The sequence below is a fragment of the Pelophylax lessonae genome, assembly GCF_965119305.1.
Source record: "Pelophylax lessonae genome assembly, chromosome: 2".
In the NCBI taxonomy this organism is placed as follows: domain Eukaryota; kingdom Metazoa; phylum Chordata; class Amphibia; order Anura; family Ranidae; genus Pelophylax; species Pelophylax lessonae.
In genome coordinates, this window is record NC_138769.1 from 691,226,692 (window position 1) to 691,250,366 (window position 23,675).

Genomic DNA, 23,675 nt, shown 5'->3' on the forward strand with positions numbered 1-23,675 from the left:
TGTAAAGGGCATTCTTTCCACTAACAACTGATGTAAAGGGCATTTCCCCACTGAACAACAATATAAAGGGCATTCTTTCCACTGACCACCAATGTAAAGGGCATTCTTGCCACTAACAACTGATGTAAAGGGCATTCTTTCCACTAACAATTGAGGTAAAGGTCTTTTTTCCACTGACTAACAATGTAAAGGGCATACTTTCCACTAACCACTGATGTAAAGGGCATTTTTATCCACTGATCCCCAATGAAAAGGGCATTTTTTCCACTGACCTCCAATGTAAGGGGGCTCTAATGACTACCAATGTAGAGGGGCCCTCCTCCTCTGACAACCAATGTAAAGAGGCCCAGCTCCACTGATCACCAAGGTAAAGGGGACTTATTCATAATCAGCAAGGATGAGCTTGTGTTTGGTTCAGACTAGGTTCAGTTCATATCTGGAAGTTATCTGTATTGCTGGCCCAATGAGCTACGGCAGGAGATTCCCGGATCTGGGAATGAGTCTGACATCATTGTCCTAAAAATTGCTCTGTGGCCATATTCACATTCTGCAGGTTCACACAAACTAAGTTCAGACCGAGTTCAGATCCAAACCCAGCTCATCCCTCATGAACAAGCAATAAAAGACACCAGTTTTCCAATTTTCTATGTCATCCTTTTCTGGTCAATATTACTTAGGTTCACTTCTTAATTATTACTGAAAATAAATAAGTCATATAGAGCAGAAGACTAAATCATAGACATAAGGCAAACTTTTTAGTTTTAGACCCTCAGTCAGGTTTTTGATGCTGCAAGTGTCCCTGTTGGCGGTGAAAATGTGGTTCAACCAAAACTTTTTTTCAGAACGCGGGGGAACTCAGTTCCGGTACCTCCAGCACTAAATGTATGTAATGGCAAGGAGTCCTGGGGTGTGCTGCAGAGTCTGTTAATACTAACTGCTGGGGATCCATGGTCGTTAGAAGGGATCTATTTTTGCAGCGGAAGGGGCTGTTGTTGCTGGTGGAGGATCTATTGTTTCTTGGGGGTGGGTCTTATGTTCCAAAAACAGCATCTCTCCTGCGCTCAAGTGGTATGCGGAAAGGCGAATGGTCTGAATGGTCTTCTTAGCACAGATAAGGTGGTCTTGCTGCCCCCTCAGGACCAAGGGTATCCGAAAACACTAAGACAACAACAAGAGAAGGGCCCAACCTTGTGCATTACCACTAGAAAGTTTATTAAAATCGAAATGCTGATTTTTGGCTCTGAGGAAGAGGTTTCTCCCTCGAAATGTGTAAGCCAAACCAGGTCTTTGTGGACGCCATCAAGCCATCCAGCAGTAGTGTTCTGGAGGTGAGCGGTTCCCATTTCCTACATTCATGCAAACATCCTATGTTTGTGAGTATATTGTACGCTACCCATTTCGATTTTAATAAACTTCTTAGTGGTAATGCACAAGGTCGGTGCGCCCTTCTCTTGTTGTTGTCTTACAGTGGGTCTTATGTTGCTTGGGGTCAGTTGCTGGGAGGGCTCTACTGTTGAGGGAGAGGTCTATTGTTGCTGGCTGCTGGAGGGTCTATTGATGTTGGCTGTGGGAGACCTGCCATTGCTGCAGGGGGTCAATTGTTGCTGGGATACTTTATTGCTGGGGGGATCTATTGTTGCTGGCTGCAGGGGATCTATTTTACTGCTTTCCTTATTATCATTAACAGGTTCCATACAAATGACTTAGTACCACAAATGTTACATGCTTCTTTATTCTCTAAAAGAGGTGGCTCTAGGAGGTGGGTAGGGAGTGAAACCAAGGAATGGTGCTTGGAGGTGGGGAGGGGCAGAGACAAGGGGTTATTTGGAAAGGAGGAGTTCCTGCACACATTCTCTAAAACAAAAAAAAAAAAATAGCCCAGGGGTCAACCACCTGTTTTTAACGCTTCTAGCCGCAAGTTTAAGGGTCCTTTCACACGGCCTTTCTGCCTGGCGGACTCCGTTTTGCTCAGCGGGGGATCAATCCGCTGATCCCCGCTGAGCAGGCAGAGGAGAGGTCCATCTCCGCTTACTTTGCAGAGACAGACCTGTACGATCCCCACTCTCCTCTATGGGAGATCGGATGATAACGGACCACCTGTCCATTTTCATCCAATCCGATCCTCCAGACGGATGTAAAATAGGGTTTCCATCCGTCTGGATTTCACAGACAGGATCGGATCGGATGGCAGCGGGTGTCAGCAGAGATGTCACCGCTGACATCCGCTGCCTGATAGAGGTGCATGGAGCATCCTATCAGGTCCACCTGAAAAACTGACAGGCGGACCTGATCAGAAAGCCTGTGTGCAAGGGGCCTAAATGAGGCTTAGGCTGCATTCATACATGAGCAGAGCAATTTTCAGGCATTTTTATTTGAGAGTCTAGTTAATCAACGACATGATGAATTATGACAACTACAGCTCTATAAATATAAAGCATACCTCCATTTTCGCTTTGAACAAAGATCGGTCAAACAGAAGGTTTTCGGTTTCCGTCTCAAAGCCGACATATTCACTGAAGGAGATGGGCTCCGTCCTGGAGGCAGCGTAGTCTCTTTGTAGAAGAGAGAAGACCCATCAGTCATCATTATTGAATAAACTGTACAAGTATGTTGGTGAATGAGCAGCACACTCATGCATCAAAACAATCTCTAGCTCCTGTTCACTGAATCTTTAGATCACTTTGTTTTTCTGGAAATGGATGCTGAGTGTAATCTGTCTCTTATTTATATATATATATATATATATATATATATATATATAGGAGCAAGGAGCCGGCAAGGAGCTCTGAAGGTCCAGCAAGATACGCCGGACCTTCAGAGCTCATGCGCCGCTGGTGTCAGTGGTTGCATGCAGGGTGAATAACTCCTAAACTGTGCAGGTTTAGGAGATATTCATTTTACCTTCAGGTAAGCCTTATTATAGGCTTACCTGCAGGTAAAGATTTAAAAGCGGAGTATACTACAACTTTAACCACTTCGATACCGGGCACTTTCACCCCCTTCCTGTCCAGGCCAATTTTCCCCTTTTAGCGCTGTTGCATTTTGAATGACAATTGCGCGGTCATGCAACACTGTACCTACACCAAATTTATGTCATTCCCCCCCCCCCCCCCCCCGCACAAATAGAGCTTTCTTTTGGTGGTATTTGATCACCTCTGGGTTTTTTCCTTTTTGCTAAACAAATAAAAAAAGACCGAAAAGTTTGAAAAAAAAAAAAAAGTTTTTTTGTTTGTTATACAATTTTGTAAATAAATATGTTTTTTCCTGTACTGATGAGCACTGATGAGACTGCACTGACAGGCACTGATGAGGAGGCACTGATGGGGTGGCACTGATAGGCGGCACTGATAGGCGGCACTGATAGGCACTGATGGGTAGCACTGATAGGTAGCACTGATATGCAGCATTGGTGGGCACTGATAGGCGGCACTGCTGAGCACTGATAGGCGGCATTGATGGGCACTGATAGGCAGCACTGATGGGCACTGATAGGTAGCACTGATGGGAACTAATGGGCACTGATAGGCGGCACTCGTGGGCACTGATGGGCACTGATAGGCGGCACTTATCGGCACTGACGGGCGGCACTGATGGGCACTGATATGCGGCACTGGTGGGCAATAATGGGCACTGGTGGGCGACACTGATAGATGACAATGATGGGCACTGGTGGGCAGCACTGATAGGGAGGGCACTTGCGGGCAGCACTGATGGGGAGGGCAATGGGGAGCTCCCTGAGCCCTGATTGCCATCCCTGGTGGCCATAGTGGGCATCCCTGCGGTCATGGTGGGCATTCCTGGTGTCATGGGTGGGCATCCCTGGTGGTTCTAGTGGCTCCCTCCCCCCCCGAGGGTCTGCACTGGTAATCAATGATCTGATTACCAGTGCCGACCCCCCCCCCCCTGTCAGGGGAGCCGCCGATCGGCGCTCCTTTACTCGTGCCTGTCAGGCACGAACTAAGGAAAGCCGATCAACGGCTGTTCCTGTTTACTATGTGACCAGTCGTGATTGGACACGGCTGGTCACATGGTAAAGAGCCTACGTCAGTAGGCTCTTTACCGAGATCGGAGATGCAGAGTGTCAGGCTGACACCTCGCATCACCGATCGCCGCTCTGCGCGCCCCTGGGGGGCGCGCAGAGCTGTATTATCCTGCCGCCGTCATATGAAGTCCGGTCAGGATAATACAACCACAACCCCGCCGTCATTTTGCTATAGGGCGGGCGGGATGTGGTTAAGGAGAAGCTGCAAAGCATGCAGGTGTAGCACCCTACTAGGTAGGTGCTAGGTAAAGGCATTTGTTTGTTCTTCTGCTTATCAGGGGAGCCTGATCAGTAGTTTTGCCTGTTACATGTGTCCATATGTGATTCGCTTGGGCTGAGGGAGTGTCCCCACTGTATCCAAAAGGGGAGCCTTTTGGACAGTAGAGGAAACCCAGCCAGTGACGCGCAGGCTTTTGTGGCTGCCCCAGTGGGAGGGCACAACAGTGGTGCATCCTGGGATTGGTCGTAAAAGCCAAGGGCACATGTGACAGGATGTCTTTGGGCGAGAAGCCAGATCCCAGGAGGAGGGTGACGTCTGTCTCTCCTCCTGTCAGTGTGGAAAGTGGTCACAGGCAGTCGGCTTAGTGGACCAGAAGTGTGGTGCTGAGCTGTGAGGTCCAGAGGATACTGACGGTGGAGGCAGTGGCAGAGCGACCTGAAGAAAAACAGTGTCCATGAGTACCAGGGAGCTTGCCAGGGGCAGGGGCAGACTGGCAACTATTGGTCCTGGGGGCAAGTACAAACCAGAGGCCCATGGTGCAGCGACTCGGCCCATCTCAAACTTCCCGTCCTCCTCCTTACCCCCATTCCAGGCTGAAGCCCTGCTCCAGCTACTCTCTACTCACTGGCTGAATCCGAGTTCCCAACCTGGCCAGCAGGGGGTGGTTGGGGGGGAGCTTGGACAGCTTGGTTTGGGCTGGCTGGGGAGGAGAGTTTCCAGTGGGGCATGGAACCGGCCTCTGCTCAGACAGTTTACACCATTCATGCTGGGGGGGGGGGGGGGGGGTTGGAGGCCTGTACTCTGTCCTTATCTTAAACCCGCACCCAGTAGGTCAGTGGCGGAGACTTTTTACTTCTCCTCACCAGGAATCCTTTAGGCATGTCTGTGGCAGAAGCGGTGCAGCCTTTTTACAGGAAATCAGAGCGGCCCAGGGGACAATTGTCCCCCTGCCCCCTGGCCCAGTCCTCCCCTGGCCAGGGGTCTGTCCAGGAAGGGGACCACTCCGGTGAGAGTCAGTGGACAGGAGCTAGCACACACAGCAAGTAAGAAAGGGGGTGCCAAGTGAGACCATGAAGAGTAACCTAAGAGTGAAGCAGCGGCCTTGCCACACACAATACAGTTAGATGTCCTCAGGATTTGTGCATAGTTACTAAGTTTGAGTATCCCACTAATCCCTTCTCCCATCCAAGTTCAAAATAAAAATACAAAAAACCAAATCCCCTGGACTGTTCATTGACTGACTTAAAGAGATAAGTTTAACAGACTGTTGCTATGGGTAACCCAGGGGAATCCATTTTCAGCAGCCCCCAAGGGGGCAGTTCTATACAGGGAATCTAGGAATTTGTCGAAAGAGATGGCCAGCAGACAGGCAGATCTCACAACATGAAAGAAGATTTTTCAAGTAAGCTTTTATTGGATTGTCAAAAATTAACTATTATTTGTATTGTTATAACAATGCGGACATTATAAAATGAAAGTATACGATGTGACCATAGAACCCTTTTAACTTTTGCTTTTTGAACACAAATCTTTAAACTACAAAAGGCAAAGAAAAAAAAAAAACATACAGAATAGATGAGCTGATGGTGTATCCAATAACAGATGTAGTGTTCCCCCTTAGTGGAATTTTTTAGGAGATGTAACACTTCTATGGAGCGGGTGTGATGCCCTCCTCTGAAACAGACGTGTTAGGATTGAGTGTTGATATTGACTTTGAAACTTTGCAGAGTCAAGGGAAAAATTCTGCAGGCCCAGACAACAAATTATCGGCTTCTTTCCGTTGTGTCTTACCAAACGTTATCTTGAAGTTTTAGGCATTTCTAGCAATTCGACTTGCTAACGTAATCTACACATGTGAAAATATTCCACGGGGACATAAGAAAATAAAAAAAAATCACCTATAAATCATTCAATTTCTCTCCCAGCCCCAGCCGCGTCTTTAGTTTAAATCCGAATCCCGTCATAAATCCTGAAATGACTCTCATTTACGATGAGCGTGGTCGTTTTGTTTAACTTCAGAAGCACGTTATAATTTTAGATTTTGCTGGTTTTACAGACATTTCATAGAAGGGGGAGGTAAAATGCACCGTTTGGTAAATCCATATGTTTTCACTTTCTAGAATTTAAAGGGTCAGTCTGCCCAAAACTCATATTTTACTTTGTAAAGTGCCAGGGAGTTAAACCGCACACAGGTTTGTTGTATCTCACAGGGACTCTGATGCTGAAGCCTTTTCAAGTTTAATTCACAAAAGCATGTGGTCCTTTCATTGCTATAGATACATTTTGCTTTATTAATATTAATAAAATAATATATTTAATATATTAATAATATATTTAATAATATATTTAATAATATATTTAATAATATATTTAATATATTTATATATAATAATAATAATTTTTAATTTACTAAAAAAATAATTAAAATCAAAACTTTTTTTTTTGCAATCATTTTTTTTTGAGTTTCATAGAAAGTATACATCTTGGTAATAAAACATTGGTGCTTTCAACATATAACATAGCAAACAACTTATATTGCATAGCGTGAAGAACAACATATGACGGTCATGACTAGACAGCGCACAAAATTGTTTTTAAAACATTGAATGTGTTATCATATATAACTCTGAGGTAAGGGTATCGGTCCCCCTCCCACCCCATTTGGGAACACACTGTGTCATAGGGTAGAAGACGACAGCCAACCCCAGACTCACAAGTTTATATTTAATTCGAGCTTTGCTGATATAATCCAGCTTTAAGGGTCTCCATGACTGTCCCCAAGGGGGCAGCCATTGAGACCAGAGTTGACAGAATGGGAAAGAGAGATAAGTAGAGAGCCTCGAAGGGGATGAAGTGAGGAGGAAGAGACGAGAATTAGAATATAGTTTTCGACACCTATTGTGTAGGGTCTACATCAGACTCTGTTTGGTCTAGACATAACTTTGCATCAATGCTTGTGAGCACTACCTGTTGGACAGGGTTGTATTTCTAGTTATGCAAGATTGAACTCCTGGGATGTGTCAACCAGGGTGCCCATTGTCTGTAGAACTTATTACTTCGTAGATGGGTTTTGGCGAACAAGAATTCCATCTGACAATGCTGATTTAAAGTAGAGATGAGGGAAGTAATGGATGGAGGGACTGGGTCTTTCCAGGCTCGAGCTAGTACTATGCGGGCTGCAATTAGGATGGGCTGCAGAATTGGGCTGTATGATGCCAGAGGTGGCACTCCAGACCAAAGAGAGCCATCTGCGGTGATAGGTGCCTAGGGATGTGGGTTGTGTCTGAGATTAAGGCAGACACTTTCTTCCAGTAGGGCACAATGCAGGTCAGTTCCACCGCATAGGGAATATGTGAATATGTCTCCGATAAAGTCACAGTTCCTCCAAAATTTTGGAGAATGGGTTGTAGAGACGTGAGCCAGTCTTTCGGTAGTGTAATACCACTTGTAGAAGATTTTCATATGATTTTCCCAGTGGGATAAATTTTTGGATATGGAGGTGGGGAGTTTGAGGGCACGGTTCCACACTTCTGGTGATAAGGAGATTTGGAGGGTCCTTTCCCAATATCTCATGTTGGAGTGTTTGTCTGTGGTCGCTGGTCTAGATAGGAGGTCATATATGAAGGAGATTCCTTTAGTATTGATATTTGAAAGGAGGTAGAATGAGAGCAGTTCCTTTGAGTTTTTTTCCACGTCAGCGGTGAGTGTGGAGAAAATATTCCTGAGGAAGATGTAGCAGTCCTTGCTTGATAAACCATAAGTCCTGGATAGTTGTTAAAAGCTTTTGAGGTTTTGTTCGCAAAAGAGATCTCCAATTGACGAGATACCTGCTTTAGACCCAAATTTTTTATTTATTTTTTTTGATAAAAAGGAGGAGGATTAGAATATTTTTTCTGTCCCTATTTTTCCTGTTTCCTATTACTGTTACCAGTATTTCTAAATGGAAAAGAAAATCCCAAATTTAGGGAGGAGGGAATCTTCCTATGGGCACATTAACTCTGGTGACCAGGGATTCCCTCAATTTGAGAAAAAAGTGGAAAGCCACAAGCACAAATAGCAGTACCACGGACACAGAATTAGGAAATTATGTAAATAGAGGTGTCCTGGTAAACCCCTTCACTCACAACGGTGTCAATTGTACAGCACAAATGAGTGATACTCTTAATGGTAAAAGGCATATAGAAAAAACAGGGACAACCAGAACCAAAGAGGGGGAAGGCCCTAAAGCACCATATAAGAGTAAACGGGGTATAAATGAAATAGTTCCCTAACAAAAAATGCTGACACAAATTTATATCAAAATGACAATAATTTATTAGAAATACAATGTAATCCAATGTGAAAGAAAAAAATGAACCAAACCTTCCCCTTGATCACAGTAAAAAACAGACTATATAGTCATTAAAAACAAGAACACATGCACCCCACACACATACTGCTGCTGAGCATATATAGAATAATTGATAACTAAGATAATCAAATCAAAATCATGGGTCAAACCAGGGCTATCACACAAAGCCTATCAGTGTCAGGACCCTGATGGATATCGGCTGAAACCAGTGAAGGATCCAGGCACTGAGCTAAAGATGATGAATAGCTGCTGGATAGATACACACACACACAGGCAGACCAAAATTGCGCGTCCCAACCAATTCGGTAAGGGACCAGTACTGTCTGGGTGTGGTAAGCCAGCCAACAAGATGGAGCCTGTCTAACACTGGAAGTAAAGCATTACCTCATAAAGCAGGAAATGCACAGCAAGGCCATATCTCAAAGAGAAAGGGCATAAAAAGAGGGGGCTCTAACAATTCCAGTGATAGACAGAAAGGAGCCTAGCATAATCACATAAAAAATTCCAATATCCATATAATAAATAAATGAATTGGATAAGTGTGAACTAGGCAATAAATAGTGTATTCATATAACCAGTTCCTCCTGAGAGGCACAAAGAGGAACCAATACTCTAAATGGAATGAAGAGAATGATGTCCCACATGGAGAGATTAAATCCCTCCACAAGTGATAAAGCCAATGAGCTATGGAGCGGAAAAGGACACAACAGAGTCAATTAATGATGAAGACTGATACTGTCCATACCGTCCAGCGGGGTACCTTTGGAAAATTGCATGCCAGAGAGTGCTTCTCAGTAATTTGCTTCCATCAAACAGCCCAAACACTTTAGAGTGATCCAGTATATACTTCTGAGGCTGGTAAATGTGTAGAAATCATGTAGCACCTGATGCAGCAGGAGTCATAGATCAGCACATGAATAGGTGCAATATAATGAGTAACAGAAAACCTCCGCAGATCAGTGCATCCACTCAATGCGGGTCTCCAAAATTGGAAAGCAAATATTTCAAAGTCACGACCACACACTTAGGGCTATACTGCTTCTGAATATTAGCAGAAACTGGAAAGCTGTAACTCACAGGATACAATGATGCAAAGTTATCACTAATAGCACGGAAGTTGGAACCATTCAGTGCGGGTCTCCAGGGCTGGAATAAAGTATATATTCACCATTGCAGGCACATGTACAGAGTCTGACACTGGGATTGGCCCTGGATCAAATGGCCGAGTGAACACTCTAGGAATAGAGGTGGTTGGGGTCGATGCAGAGCCTGTAGGGCATGCACACAAAAAGAGAAGCACTAAAAATGAAGGTACCTCACAGGAATCATAGTGGATGGATCAGCAAATGTATGGTAGATCAGTACCAAAAAAACTGCAGAGTCCATGGCATCTCCAAATAGCTCAAACATTAAAGGCTGACATTCAATCTCGACCTCTCATGCTCCAGGCTGACGAGAGCTCAGGTGAGACACAGCAGACAGGTGGTGTGACTTCAATACATTTCGCTGACCAATCAGCTTTGTCAATTTGGAAGGATTTACTCTCACTTCCTGTTTCTGTCAATACGAACAGGATGTGAAGGGGTATCCCCCCCCCCCCCCCCCATGAGACACAGATGGCAAAAAAAAAAATTGACCCTCCCTACCCTAAATTTAAAAAAAAAGTGTTGCATTTAGTTCTAATTTGGGGTATCAGTCCTTATACTTACTTGAGCCCTATGTCAATCCAGTGCTGTGCATGAGAGCAGCATCGCTGCTCTTTCTCATCTCACTGGTTCAGTGACGCCAAGGAGATCCATTATTTCTTGCTGCTGTCAATCACAGCCAGTGAGAAGGGAACAAGGGCAGGGCCGAGCCGCACTGTGTGTGTGTCAATGGACACACAGAGCATGGCTCGAGAGCAAGCCTGCATGAGTGCTCCCATAGCAAGCAACTCGCTATGTGGGCACTTAGCAGGAGGGAGGAGCCAGGAGTGTAGGCAGAGGACCCGAGGAGGATCTGGGCTGCTTTGTGCAAAACCATTACACAGAGCAGGTAAGTATATTTGTTATTTAAATAAATTACCTTTACAATCAATTTAAGGTTTTGGTCAATATGACGACATAAGAAATTGGACGAGTAGCATGCACCACATTAACAAAGCAGATAGACCAGTTTCAGGTTTACCTGCACCACTAATGCCAGTTTCTTCTTCAGAGTGAAACAGAAACTGGCACCAGTTCCACACCTAATTAACAAAGGGATCACAGCGGTTTTTAGGTTTAAAAAAATGCCGCAGACCCCCGCCAGATTGGCTAAGACTTATGGGATGTGAACTGTCTGCCAGTAACCTGGACTGAATACATTACATGGCCAGAACATGCATATCGGCAGAAAGCTCCTTTCTTATATGCCTAGCTGTGACAAATGCAGGGTTAAAAGCTTTCCTTTTGCCTCTAGCTCTCAGCTGAGCAAGGGGGGAGGGCAGGGTGGACAGAGATAGCTAGAGTAAGCAGCTCTTGCTCTCTATGCCCTGTCTTGTACTCTCTTTTTCATTTTCTCAGATCGCTTCGTTAATTCACCAATCAAGGTAAAAATATGATGTATGGGAAAAATTAGGCTAGCTAAAGAGAACCGTTCCATTTCCCAAGCATAAAATATAGCGGCACGCTCGTAATCCTATCCATCATACTCCTAGATCCTCAACTTGGGTCCCTAGAAGCCTGATAGATAGAGCTCCGGAAGCATTATTATAACTTTGTGGACACCATGAAACCTAGGGTGATATATTAGCTATGTGTGGTATCTTTTGCTAATATACTTCTTCTTTCCCCAAAATATCCAGCCTAAAAAACTGAACTGCACTGTTACTGACATACACATTTCGACATTTTGTTAAAAGTCAAACCCTCATCTCCATCTTTTTATTCTTTTTTGAACTATAGAAGCTCATCACCATATTTAATCACTATCCTGGGCTTGTTGGCGGAACCTACTCACCCAACACGCGGAGGTACCCTTCGCCCGGTGCGCGCTCATCAATGCCTGGGACCAGGCGGAGCCTGTGATCAGCTCCCCGACTTAAAGATGAGCCTTTACTGCGTGCAATAATAAATGTGCAGAGCTGAAAAGTGCATTGTCCCATGTCACTACACACTGTAACTTGATATAGGTTGCATTAAGAGGGACATGCTGAGCCTGCGCCCACTTCACAAGTCCAGCCTACTTCTGTTACCTCATTCCCAGTAACAGAATGGGGGTCCCACCATGCACATAGCGTGGACTTCATTCATGCTCCCACTTAACTCTCCTCTTACCGAACCTCGTGACCAGGCCATAGATCTCCGTATGCTATATAGCAGAAAGTGAAAAGTGTTGTTTTTATTCAGAATTGTCGCTCTTTTTTTGTTTATAGCACAAAAAATAAATCGTACAGGTGATCAAATACCACCACAAGAAAGCTCTATTTTTGGAAAAAAAGGACATCAATTTTATTTGGGTACAGCGTTGCACGACCGCGCAATTGTCTGTTAAATTAACGCAGTGCCGAATCACAAAAAATAGCCTGGTCATTAAGGGGGAAAACCTTCCCGTCCAGAAGTGGTTAAGCTGCTTTATGAGTTCAGGGGAGAAAAGCAAACGTCCTGTGTGCATGAGGCCTCAATAGTTTACTATTTTTTATTTCTACTAAAGGCAGAAAATCCCTTTAACACTGTCTTACAAAGACATGACCTTAAAACTCCTATTCCTCATTCCTGACTGTTAAGGGGAATGAAAACTGATGAATTGCATGTTAAAAGTAGAAAGATAAAAAATATTTTTGACATTTTTGAATTCTTATTCTTCCAAATTTAGGCTCACATGTGTTCTACATCTGTGTGTGAGGCATTCAGAAAAGAAGAAGTATGGAAATTTGTACGCACATCAGAGGTGAGACTTGGGATCCAGCCTTAGGTCAGCTGAGCAGTCATAAATCGGTATCTGTTGCATTGATTATCTATAGCAGGGATCCTCAAACTACGGCCCTCCAGCTGTTGCGGAACTACACATCCCATCAGGCATTGTAAAACTCTGACGTTTACAGACATGGCTAGGCATGATGGGAATTGTAGTTCCTGAACAACTGGAGGGCCATAGATTGAAGACCCCTGATCTATAGGCTAGGAACTCTAGGAAAGCATCTAAATTTATTGTTTAGCTACACTCACTGCACACTATTAGGTACACCTTGCTAGTACTGTGTTGGACCCCTTTGTGCCTTCAGAACTGCCTTCATTCTTCGTGGCATGAATTCAACAAGGTGTTGGAAATGTAGCACCCTACAAGGTAGGTGCTAGGTAAAGTATAATGGGCCTTGGCTGCCTAACAGCAGGGCCATGATTTTCAGCTGGGCTGTCATGTCTCCCAGGTGTTGCTGTTGAGGCTGGGGAGTGTCCCACTGGCTCCATGAGAGGGTTCTCATTGGGCAGTGGAGGAAACCCAATCAGTGGCACATTCAGGCCTGTATCTACCCAAGAAAGGCAGATTCTGCCGCACAGGATTCTGGGAGTGGGTATAAGTTTGAGGGGAGCGCATGACGCAGCGTCTTTGGCGGGAAGCAGAGTCCCAGGAGGGAGAGTACGGCTGTCTCTCCTCCTGTCGGAAGGATCGGGTGTTCCGGGCGGCTTGCCTGAGAGTACAGATAGAGCTGAGCTGAGCTGCACAGAGGATCCGGTGTGCCGAGGACTGCGGAGTTGAGGGGGCCCAGTTTCAGGAAAGCATTCCAAGTTTGTGAGTACTGTCACTGCCCTTGGGGGTCTGCCTAGCTGAGAGGGGACCGCTCCGGTGAAGATCCAAGGGATCCAGGAGCTAGTTAGCGGTAAAGGGGGTGCCTAATAAGAGGACCCTGAAGTATCAGAGGGGGTGCCTAGTGAGAGGACCCTGAAGTGTCAGAGGGGGTGCCTAGTGAGAGGACCCTGAAGTGTACAGAGGGTGCCTAGTGAGAGGACTCTGAGTGTGTAAAGGGGCGCCAGCGGTTGGGCCCTGAAGAGTTAGGTGTACAGCGTGCAGTGTGCAGTGTACAGTGTTAAGGGTTACAGCAGCACAAGCAGTTACAGAGAGCTACCTCAGTCAGTGAAGGGCTGGAAGGAGCTCTTCACAGGACTTTTGAGCTACACTCAGTGTCAAGAGTCAAGTCTTACTACAGTGCAGGATCTTTTGAGTTAACCTGAGGGTTAAAAGCTAAGTTCTAGCACAGTCCAGCAAAACGGCATTTTTCAAGCGCCAGGAAGCGTTGGTCGGAATTCAGCTGGCATCAAGACAGCGCTGACAGGCATTTTTCTACAAAAAATTCTGCTGGTGGGAAAGATCCCTGAATCCACATTGTTTGTGTGGATGCAGTGATCTGTCAATTTAACCAGCTGGCTGAAGAAAATAAACCATCTGTGTGTACCCTGCTTTAGACGGAAAAACACCACTTAAGGCTGGTAAACATAGGCCGAATATTGGCTGGTATGGGCCAGTTCAACAGAAACCGGCAAACATTCGGCCCATGTGTACAGCAGCCTGTCCGAAAGAAGACGGTCTGAAGACTGGCTTTTAAAAAAACAGGCATGCTGAAAAGCCAGCATCAGCGCTTGCAGCCATGCAGGGCCTTCATAGCCACAAGGCGAATAATGCAATTGTTCAACGCCCCAAAGCCCAGCAAGACCCCAACAATTATGTGATTTTTTTTTTTTGTCCATGTTCTGTAACTAGGGACATAAAGATGGTAGAAAGTGCTGTAGGTGCTGTAGAATCTGTCATCATTGTTGGTTTCTGTGGGATCTACAATCACCCATGATGTATGTCTCTGATCAGATTGTTATCTTGGAGCATCACAGTAAAGCCCTGGATTACACTATGGCCAAAGCCTTGAACTTTGTTTTATAGGTTTTTATGATTGTGCTAACGTTTTTAGAGAGTTAGGTATGATAAATAATGGTCTTCCTTGAGGAGTTATTGGGAAAAGGAGAGCAGCTATGGAGAAAAAAAAAAACAGAGGAACCAAGTGATGTTACCTGGTTCCTGTAGGCTGTTTTTCCACTATTCATCAGACATGGGAGTAAGTCACACATGTGCAAGTCACAAGCAAGTCTCAAGTCTTAACCTTCAAGTCTCAAGCAAGTCCCAAGTTACTGTGGAGAAAAGCAAGCAAGCCAAGTCGAGTCCCTGCTAGAAGTCAAGCAAGTCAAGTCATTTATTTTGGTCAAGTCACAAATCAAGTCAAAATACTGATCTACCCCAATTTTCACCTTTAAATCAGTTAAAAGTCAGTGGTCAGGAAAGGTTTTGTTTTATTTTCAACATTAACAAAACTGCTTAGTGCTTTTTTCTTGGCATATTAAAGAAACAAGCAAAAAATTGGGGGAGCAAACCCTGAACATGTATATCTAAAGCCGGTGCAGCTATGGACCAAGCAACATGTATATTAAAAAAGAATAGCGCAACCATGCAAAATAAATGACTATTAAATATGGAGACAATCCATAAATAAAAATGGGGGTTTAGTCCCACCATATGGCCATATCGTGCTCAAGCCCACCACTGCGTCAAAGTACCCCATTATCAGTGGGTCCTACACTATCCATAGAAAAGGGGTGAATCCAGCCTCTCCAACCCTTGGAGACAACACTCCTTGCTGGGATGGATGTGCTAATGCACTACAAAGGACTCCTCCTGTATCTACTTGATGGTGGACTCTGATAGAGTACAGGTGTGTGTGGGGGGTGGGATGCTAAACCACAGAAGTCTGGTCAGACCGAATACATAATAAACAAGAAAAAAATTGGGGGAGCAAACCCTGAACATGTATATCTAAAGCCGGTGCAGCTATGGACCAAGCAACATGTATATTAAAAAAGAATAGCGCAACCATGCAAAAGAAATGACTATTAAATATGGAGACAATCCATAAATAAAAAGGTCAGACCAGTTATCTCCAAGGGTAAGAGAGGCTGGATTCACCCCACCCAATTTTTTGCTTGTTTATTATGTATTCGGTCTGACCAGACTTCTGTGGTTGAGCATCCCACCCCCCCACACACACCTGTACTCTATCAGAGTCCACCATCAAGTAGATACAGGAGGAGTCCTTTGTAGTGCATTAGCACATCCATCCCAGCAAGGAGTGTTGTCTCCAAGGGTTAGAGAGGCTGGATTCACCCCTTTTCTATGGATAGTGTAGGACCCACTGATAATGGGGTACTTTGACGCAGTGGTGGGCTTGAGCACGATATGGCCATATGGTGGGACTAAACCCCCATTTTTATTTATGGATTGTCTCCATATTTAATAGTCATTTCTTTTGCATGGTTGCGCTATTCTTTTTTAATATATTAAAGAAACACTTTGAATGCCCAAACAACTCAAAATCCTTCGTCCGGTCATGTTTCAACACCACAGTCACTAAAAACATGTTAAGTATTTTCTTTGTTAAACATCCACTGTCCTAAAAATCAGAACACTGAGGTGTTTTAAGTGACTGTGGTGTCAGAAACATAACAGGTACATTCATTTTGCTTTAACACATCTTGAGAAGATGCAAATATTTAATAACTTAAAAAAGCAAAGTCATTTTGAGTCATAGGTCTCAAGTCAAAGTCAAGTCTCAAGTCATGAATACCAAGTCAAAGTCAAGTCAAGTCTTTTATTAATTTTATTCAAGCAAGTCTCAAGTCCTCAAACTGGTGACTTGAGTCTGACTCAAGTCAAGTCATGTGACTTAAGTCCCAAAGTCTGCTGTTCATTTCCCCTATGAAGCTTCTCTCTTTCCACCAGCTCCCCTGATCACCCTGTCCGTCATATCAAACTGTTCCACAGCCTAACTTGCTAGTGGTGCCATAACAGCCTAGTAGTAGGCATAAACGATAGAGCTATGACTTAAACAGGACTGGGTTATGGCTTATATTCTTACTTTAACTACACACTAAGAATCTATAAATAAAATGCTATGTGTGTTTTATGTTTGAAAGCCTAGAACACGTCTCATCTTCCTAGATGCCCAATACATTACTGGCTCATATTTATTCCTTACATAAAATATGATTCGTATAATCTCTGTCATTTACAACAATAATTTTATTGCTAGAATTAATAATTAATACAGCCCGTAAAGCTCCAGGGATGATATCATTCTTACCTATAAATTTTTATGAGGTTGCGAATAACTTGAACTACAAGAACAGCTGTGCGGAACTTCTGGATGTACTGCAAAAGAGGATGAGAGATTATTACACCTGCAGGAGACCATTTTCATATTAGGTTAATTTAAAGTACAACAGTTGTTAAAGACCAACTCTTCCTAAATACGATTTCAGCTTTGTGTGGTTGCTGTCACATGGTGGCTTCTTAAAGTGAACCTGTGTCCAGACTTCACATACAAAAATATTTACGTAAAAGTAAAAGCACTTTAAAAGTAGCCCTCATAGGTAGCTGTAGGCATTGTGGAGAAAATCAGCTTCAAAATGTACAACAGAAGCACTGAAATCTTACCTATTTTCCTATTAATTTCTATTGCTGCAGAAATTTGGCAGCCTGCTGACCCTCTATTGTGGGTGTGTCTAAGCACCTGGTACCCAATGTGCCCCCCAGGGAACACATGAGACCCTTGGGGCATCTGCGGACAGTGGTCTTTGCTTTCCTTACTTAGGTTCTTACTTGACCTAGTGAAGGAAACTATTTTTTACACTGGATTCCAGTAGTCTAGTGCAATGTTTCTCAACCTTTTTCAGTCAAGGCACCCTTTAAAATCTTGAGGCACCCCATTCTAAAATGTAAAAAAGTAAAGTCAATTTTTTACATAATGCAGCAACATCTTCACACGTAGGACACCCAACGTCTGAGGGAATTCATTCTTTCAAATACACCTTTGCACAGTGGTACTGACTAGTATTCCAGTGTTTCTCCTCTCATTCCGTTTGTCTTCCCCACTCAGCTGATGTGACCTCAGTGCTGGGACCAGGGGTGGGGCAAACGAGGAGTCTGTCCAGGCGTCCTTGGTCCTCCTTACCAACCGATGATTTCATTGGTTTTTAGGACACCAGGAGCTAGAAGGTTGTAATGTTGCACAATAAAAACCTGTGAAGTGTAACTAAAAGGCAGACTTCATCCACCTGCAGGCTGGTATACAACTTTTGGGCCACTTTTTAACATTTTGCCAAGGCACCCCAGAAGAAACCTAAAGGCACCCAGGGTGCCTGGGCACCCTAGTTGAAAAGGGCTGGTCTAGTGGTTAGGTTTATTTCTTTAACACTGTCCTACCTTATGTGCTGTCCATCCCTTCTATCCTTTATTCTTATTTTTTTCTCTGATATTCTATAGTGGATCTTGCTAAGAGAAATGTTAAATGTTGCAGAAGTAATTTTCAAAGGGAGCCCAAAGGAGTAATTTCTAAAATGTGTTATCTCTAGCAGTCTTATATTATGTGCGTCTAATCTCTAACAATCTCCTGAAGTATAGACTCTAGCCTTTATCAACTCATACCTACAGTCTTTGACCATCCCCTGTTGAATGCCTGCAGTTTCTGACAGCTTTCTGTAGCACTATATTCAACAAATATTGTATGTGGGCTTATGCAATGTCAGGGGCTTCACTTTGAGCCTCCTACATCAAGAAAGATGAATACCACTAGTTTAAGCTGTCAGAAACCAAGAGAGACCTGACTTTGCAGTCTTTGTTATGACCTTTGAGAATGAATTACTGCACACTACATGCAGTTAGAGTGGTCAGTGGGGGCTTCTTTTAAAACTCTGTTACTGCTTGTTGAGAATATTTGCATACTATATTGCCCATAATCTGGGCACAGTTGCACATTAATCACTTCAGCTCCAGAAGATTTACCCCCCTTCCTGACCAGACCAGTTTTTGCGATACGGCACTGCGTTACTTTAACTGTTGTGCGGTCATGCAACGCTGTACCCAAATAAAATGTATGTCCTTTTTTTTTCCACAAAGAAAGCTTTCTTTTGGTATATTTTATCACCTCTGCAGTTTTTATTTTTTTGTGTTCTAAACAAAAAAAAGACAGACGATTTAGAAAAAAAAATGTTTTATTTTCTGCTATAAAGCATATAAAATAACAAAATTGAAAAAAAAAATCATATGTTTTCATCAATTTAGGACAATTAGTATTCTGCTATATATTTTTGGTTAAAAAAAAACCCAATAAGTGTATATTGATTTTTTTTTTTTACTAGTATTGGCAGCAACCAGTGACTTATAGCGGGACTGCAATATTGTGGCAGGCGAATTGGACACTAACTGACACTTTTGACATTTTTTTGGAGACCAGTGACACTAATACAGTGATCAGTAATAAAATATATAGTCACTGTGTTAATGACACTGGCAGGGAAGGGGTTTAACATCAGGGGCGATCAAAGTATTAACTGTGTGCCTAGCCTATGTTTTTGTACAGTATGGGAGATGCTAGAGAAAGATATGGATCCTTGTCCCTGCTTTGCCGGCGTACATCAAGTATGCAGTGTTAGCTCACCCAGAAGTGTTGGATCACATACTAGGTACGTGATCTGGCGCAGCAGTTCCACCTTGCCGTCGTATATGTAAGTTATATGTTCAACAAGTGGTTAAGTCCAATGTCACATAGGAGATTCTGGTGATAGCAGGATCAGCAAATGGAGGCCTTATATGTCCTAATGGAATTGCTCCCTTTCTAGCCTGTAAGGCAGGCCATAGATGATGCAATTTCTTTCCTGCAAAAACAAAGCTATTATGTACTCCCGGGTGGGGGAGCCGTCCATGCTGGGAGAACACAGTGATCATTGTTGGTGGCTATAGCCGCTGGCAATAATCGCATGTAGAAATTCAGCATGCTGGTTGTACCCAAGTCTATTGATGGATTGATTTGGACTCAATCAGCCTACCCATAGAAGGTTCACATCTCGGCCAGTCGCTGCTGAACTAGGCGAGATTTGAACCATCTATGGCCTGCTTAACACTGCTAATTCTCTAGAAAGGAACAGAGGAACAAGAGATAATAACAGATAAGTGGCTCTATATAAATCTCAGTAGGATTGCTCATCTGAAACTGCCTTATATCATTTAGGTATTTTGGTAGTAAGATAAACTATATGGCCAAGGGTTTGTGGACATCTAACCTACGTGAGCATGTTGGACATCTTATTCTAAAACCATCTGCATTAATATGGAGTTAACTTTAACAGTCTGTTGAGATGTTAGTACATCTCTCCGCTGAGCTATTGTGTTCTGACGGGAGGCCTACCCCCCCCCCCCCCCCACCTCGTCAGAACACACTGATCAGCACTTGCAGCTATTGGCAGTGAGCACTGATCGGATGCTGGTCAGCTGTTGATTTTCCAACACGCCCATTCAACAGAGGTCGGTTGTTAGGCCGGCTTCTGCCAAACATGCTACTTTACACACTGGGCGAATGTCGGCCGGTTTCTGTTGAACCAGTTGATACCAGCCGATATTCGGCCTGTGCGTAGCAGGCTTAATGCTAGATAGAGCCTGAACTGGAGAATCTGTACCCAAAAAAGGCAAGCAGAGAACAAAGGATTATTCACCAGTATTGCTTGGGATCTCTATGCAGCTGATCATTTCCAAATTAGACTGAATTGTTCAGTCCTGTATGGAGGCTGCCATCTTGGCAGAGGCAGGGCTTTTCTTCCTCATTTAAAATCTGCTTCGATTAATAGTGATCTGATGGTGGGAGAATATTTAAGAAGCAGCAGATCCAGAGAATGAGTGAAGCAGGGAGAATTATGTTTTGCAGAGTAATGACAACACCAAAACTCAACTAAAATCTCTTTAGACTAGCAGTCACAGGCACCAATACCTTAAATGATCTCACATTGCAGATATACATCTATGAGGCTACAGGCACACCTACCAGGAAATTTATCAGAAGAATAACTGTGCTATAAGCGATAAACATAAATAGAACACAATATAGATTCAATCAGAGTAGCAATTCTCCAATGTGATATTGACACAAATACAAGCATATAAACAAAAAAGTAGAGTTGCTCTAGAAATATTACTATATATTTTGAAAATTAAGTACACAGAATAGAATATAGACTGCGGAAGTTGCAATATGAAGTCCCAAAGAAATTTTGAACTCGAAGAACTTGAAAACCTTGGAAACCGATGCCTTTCTTTCAGAATCTTGTTGGTTACTCTCAGTGTAGAAAGTTTCAAGCATGTGTGTTTAATGGGTGTAGAAATAGAAGAACTAAAGAATTCAGATCCACCAGCACCTCTAGAAATGATAAAATTTAACCCTTCATTACCTGTTCTACCGCGGGAGTTGTATACCTATTACAATGTCCCTGTGGTCTCCAGTATGTGGACAGGACCAAACAGGCCCTTCAGGTGAGACTTAACGAGCATATTAAAAATAACAGAAAGGGTTTTAAAAATATCATTCTGTCTCTAAACATTATGCTCTTGCCCATAATAGGGATCCTAGGGATACTATTTTTTTTAGGTATTGACAGATATAGCCCACATTGCAGGGGGAGCTCTTTGGTTAGAAGGATGACTGTAATATTTCTAGCGCAACTCTTTTTTGTTTATAAACCTACCAGGAAGCGTATTATTATTTCTAAGGATGAATAAAGGTAAGATGCTTTTTACCTTAATGCATTCCCTGCATGTAGGTAAACAAATGTCTTAGTTGCTGTATCCCCCCCCCCCCACCTCCCTATATACTTACCTGAGTGCTATCTCAATCCAGCCCTTTGCTCGTCTGCAGCCAGTGTTGCTTTCTCTCCCTTTTGGGACAGTCATAGAGGCAGCAGCAGGAGCCATTGGCTCCTGCTGGTTTTAATCAAATCCTGTAAGGAGGGAGCAGGGGCTGTGACCAAGCCATACTTTGTGTGTCTATAGAGCGAGTGAGTGAGGCGGCACATGTGCCACCATAGAAAGCGGATTCCTACTGACACAGTTCACTGCCCCACTGACTGACACAGTCCACTTTTAAGGTAAGTTAAGTTTATATATTTACAGTGACATTTGTTTTATTATATTTTTCTTTGTTCTCCTTACTATTTAGTTAGGCCTTGCTAGTTACTTTCTGAAAAATTGGAAGGGCTCCGCACCCCGGTGATCTTTGATCGCCTTCATGTTGTTCAGGTAGATCCTCACTGTCAATTGATTGTTATCCTGTATATTATAAAGAGCATGGGCATGCCTGCAACTTAACTGTACATTAGATGTTATTTCAACTGTATGTCTCTTTTGAAAGACAGAATTAGCAATTAACATACCGTATTTTCCGGCTTATAAGACGACTGGGCGTTTAAGACGACCCCCCTAATTTTCATCTACCGGTAATTCTTATACTTAGGTTACCTTGGAGATATTATACTCGGCGTATAAGACGACCCCCCATTTTTGGGGGATTTTTTTGAGGTTCATAAGTAGTCTTATACGCCAGAAAATACAGTATCTAGATAATCTCTATTGAATATTAAATCTTTACTTTTTGAGTTCTGGTACACTTTAAAAAGACACTGTTGCCAACTTTAAAAATGAAAGTAAAAGCACAGAAAAATCTAAAATATATTTTTGAATGTCCACAAAGGTGAGGCTTTTGCAAGTAAATAACATGCCTAATATGAATTGCATGCACATATAATCTAATAGAAATAGTGTAGTTAAAATTAATAGTCTGGCAACAGGGTCTCTTTAGGAGGATTACAAACAATTGGCCTGGAAAGATAGTTTAACCACTTAAGGACCAGGCCTATTTTTGTCACTTGTTGTTTACAAGTTAAAATCAGTATTTTTTTGCTAGAAAATTACTTAGAATCCCAAACATTATATATGTATGTATGTATGTATGTATATATATAAAAAATAAATAATATATATATGTATATATATATATATTATTTTTTTTTTTTTTTTTTTTTTAGCAGAGACCCTAGAGAATAAAATGGATTGTTGCAATACTTTATGTCTTAGACAATGGCTATACTATGCACTGTGAGGTAATGTACTTGGTTTATATTGCTGACTGCCTTCTCCTGCATTTAATTTAAGAGTAACAAATATCTTTGGTCTCATTTTACCATGTCTTACATCCCTCAAATTGTCCAATTTCTTCCCCCAGCTTTCGGGGGTATACTCACTCACACATTCCCTATCCCACTTTTGGTTTCTTAGGTCTATCCATATCAATTCGTTATACATTTTTCTTTTCACATTTGCATTGTGATCCACCTTTGTAGAAACTCTTTGCATTGGGTTTTTCCTCCCTCCCTTGGGATGTAACCTTCAGCTATATCACACATTTCAGCACTTCATCACTCTCATTATCCTATTGATCACCCCATTTATAATATTATATAATACTCCTTACAGATTCCGAGTAGGATCGTTAGATTTACCATCACATTGCTTACAATAGATATCGGTTATTATAGGAGGTCCTCTCATGTAGTGCTTGACATCCACGGGCAATACTACCACAGCACTGGGTGGAGACATCCCCAGACCACCCTTGACTTGCTAGCACCACAAGTTGATTCTAGCCAAACATGAGTCAAATCAGGGTAGGGGACTCCACCAATTTGGTGTTTTTTTTTTTTTTTTTTAGCCCCACCCTATCCCCTGTATTTTATACTTGTATTTATACTGATATTATTTAGTAGATTTACTGTTTGTCCATACATTTTCTGTAGATATGCATGGATCTGCTCCGGATGAAGTGGAGCGAAGTCCACGAAACGCGTCAAGCCTGTTGATATATATTTATCACAATCATGCGTTTCTGTACTTACTGTATACATATTTCTGTTCAGCATGTATTTTTGTTTGTTGATATCCATAACACATATATGTTCTATATGTTATGATCCAGTTGTAGCCCAGGGAAACCATTGTATCCGGAATGTATTTTTCTATCATGCAATAATTTTATCATTTGTTGATGAGTTTTTTTAAAACAGTTTGCTCTAAACATTAGCATCTTTTATATTTAATATATGTTACCATTCTACCTACATGTATGTACATATATGAATTTCCTTAGATAATTAGTTGTATTTATACCCACTGAGAGTCACGCATCTCAT

General features: G+C 42.8%; 1 protein-coding gene across 2 annotated transcripts in view; it reads right to left on the bottom strand.

Annotated features, from left to right (window-relative positions):
* Positions 1-23,675, bottom strand: part of LOC309545257 (cyclic nucleotide-binding domain-containing protein 2-like) — a 525,861-nt gene that overhangs the window by 387,853 nt on the left and 114,333 nt on the right. For both annotated transcript variants that reach the window (XM_082244395.1, XM_082244394.1), the window contains exons 3-4: positions 16,751-16,818; positions 2,441-2,552 (exon numbers count right to left, since the gene is read on the bottom strand). In XM_082244395.1, the coding sequence (XP_082100521.1) occupies positions 2,441-2,552; positions 16,751-16,818 (180 nt within the window). The remainder of the gene's footprint in view (positions 1-2,440; positions 2,553-16,750; positions 16,819-23,675) is intronic.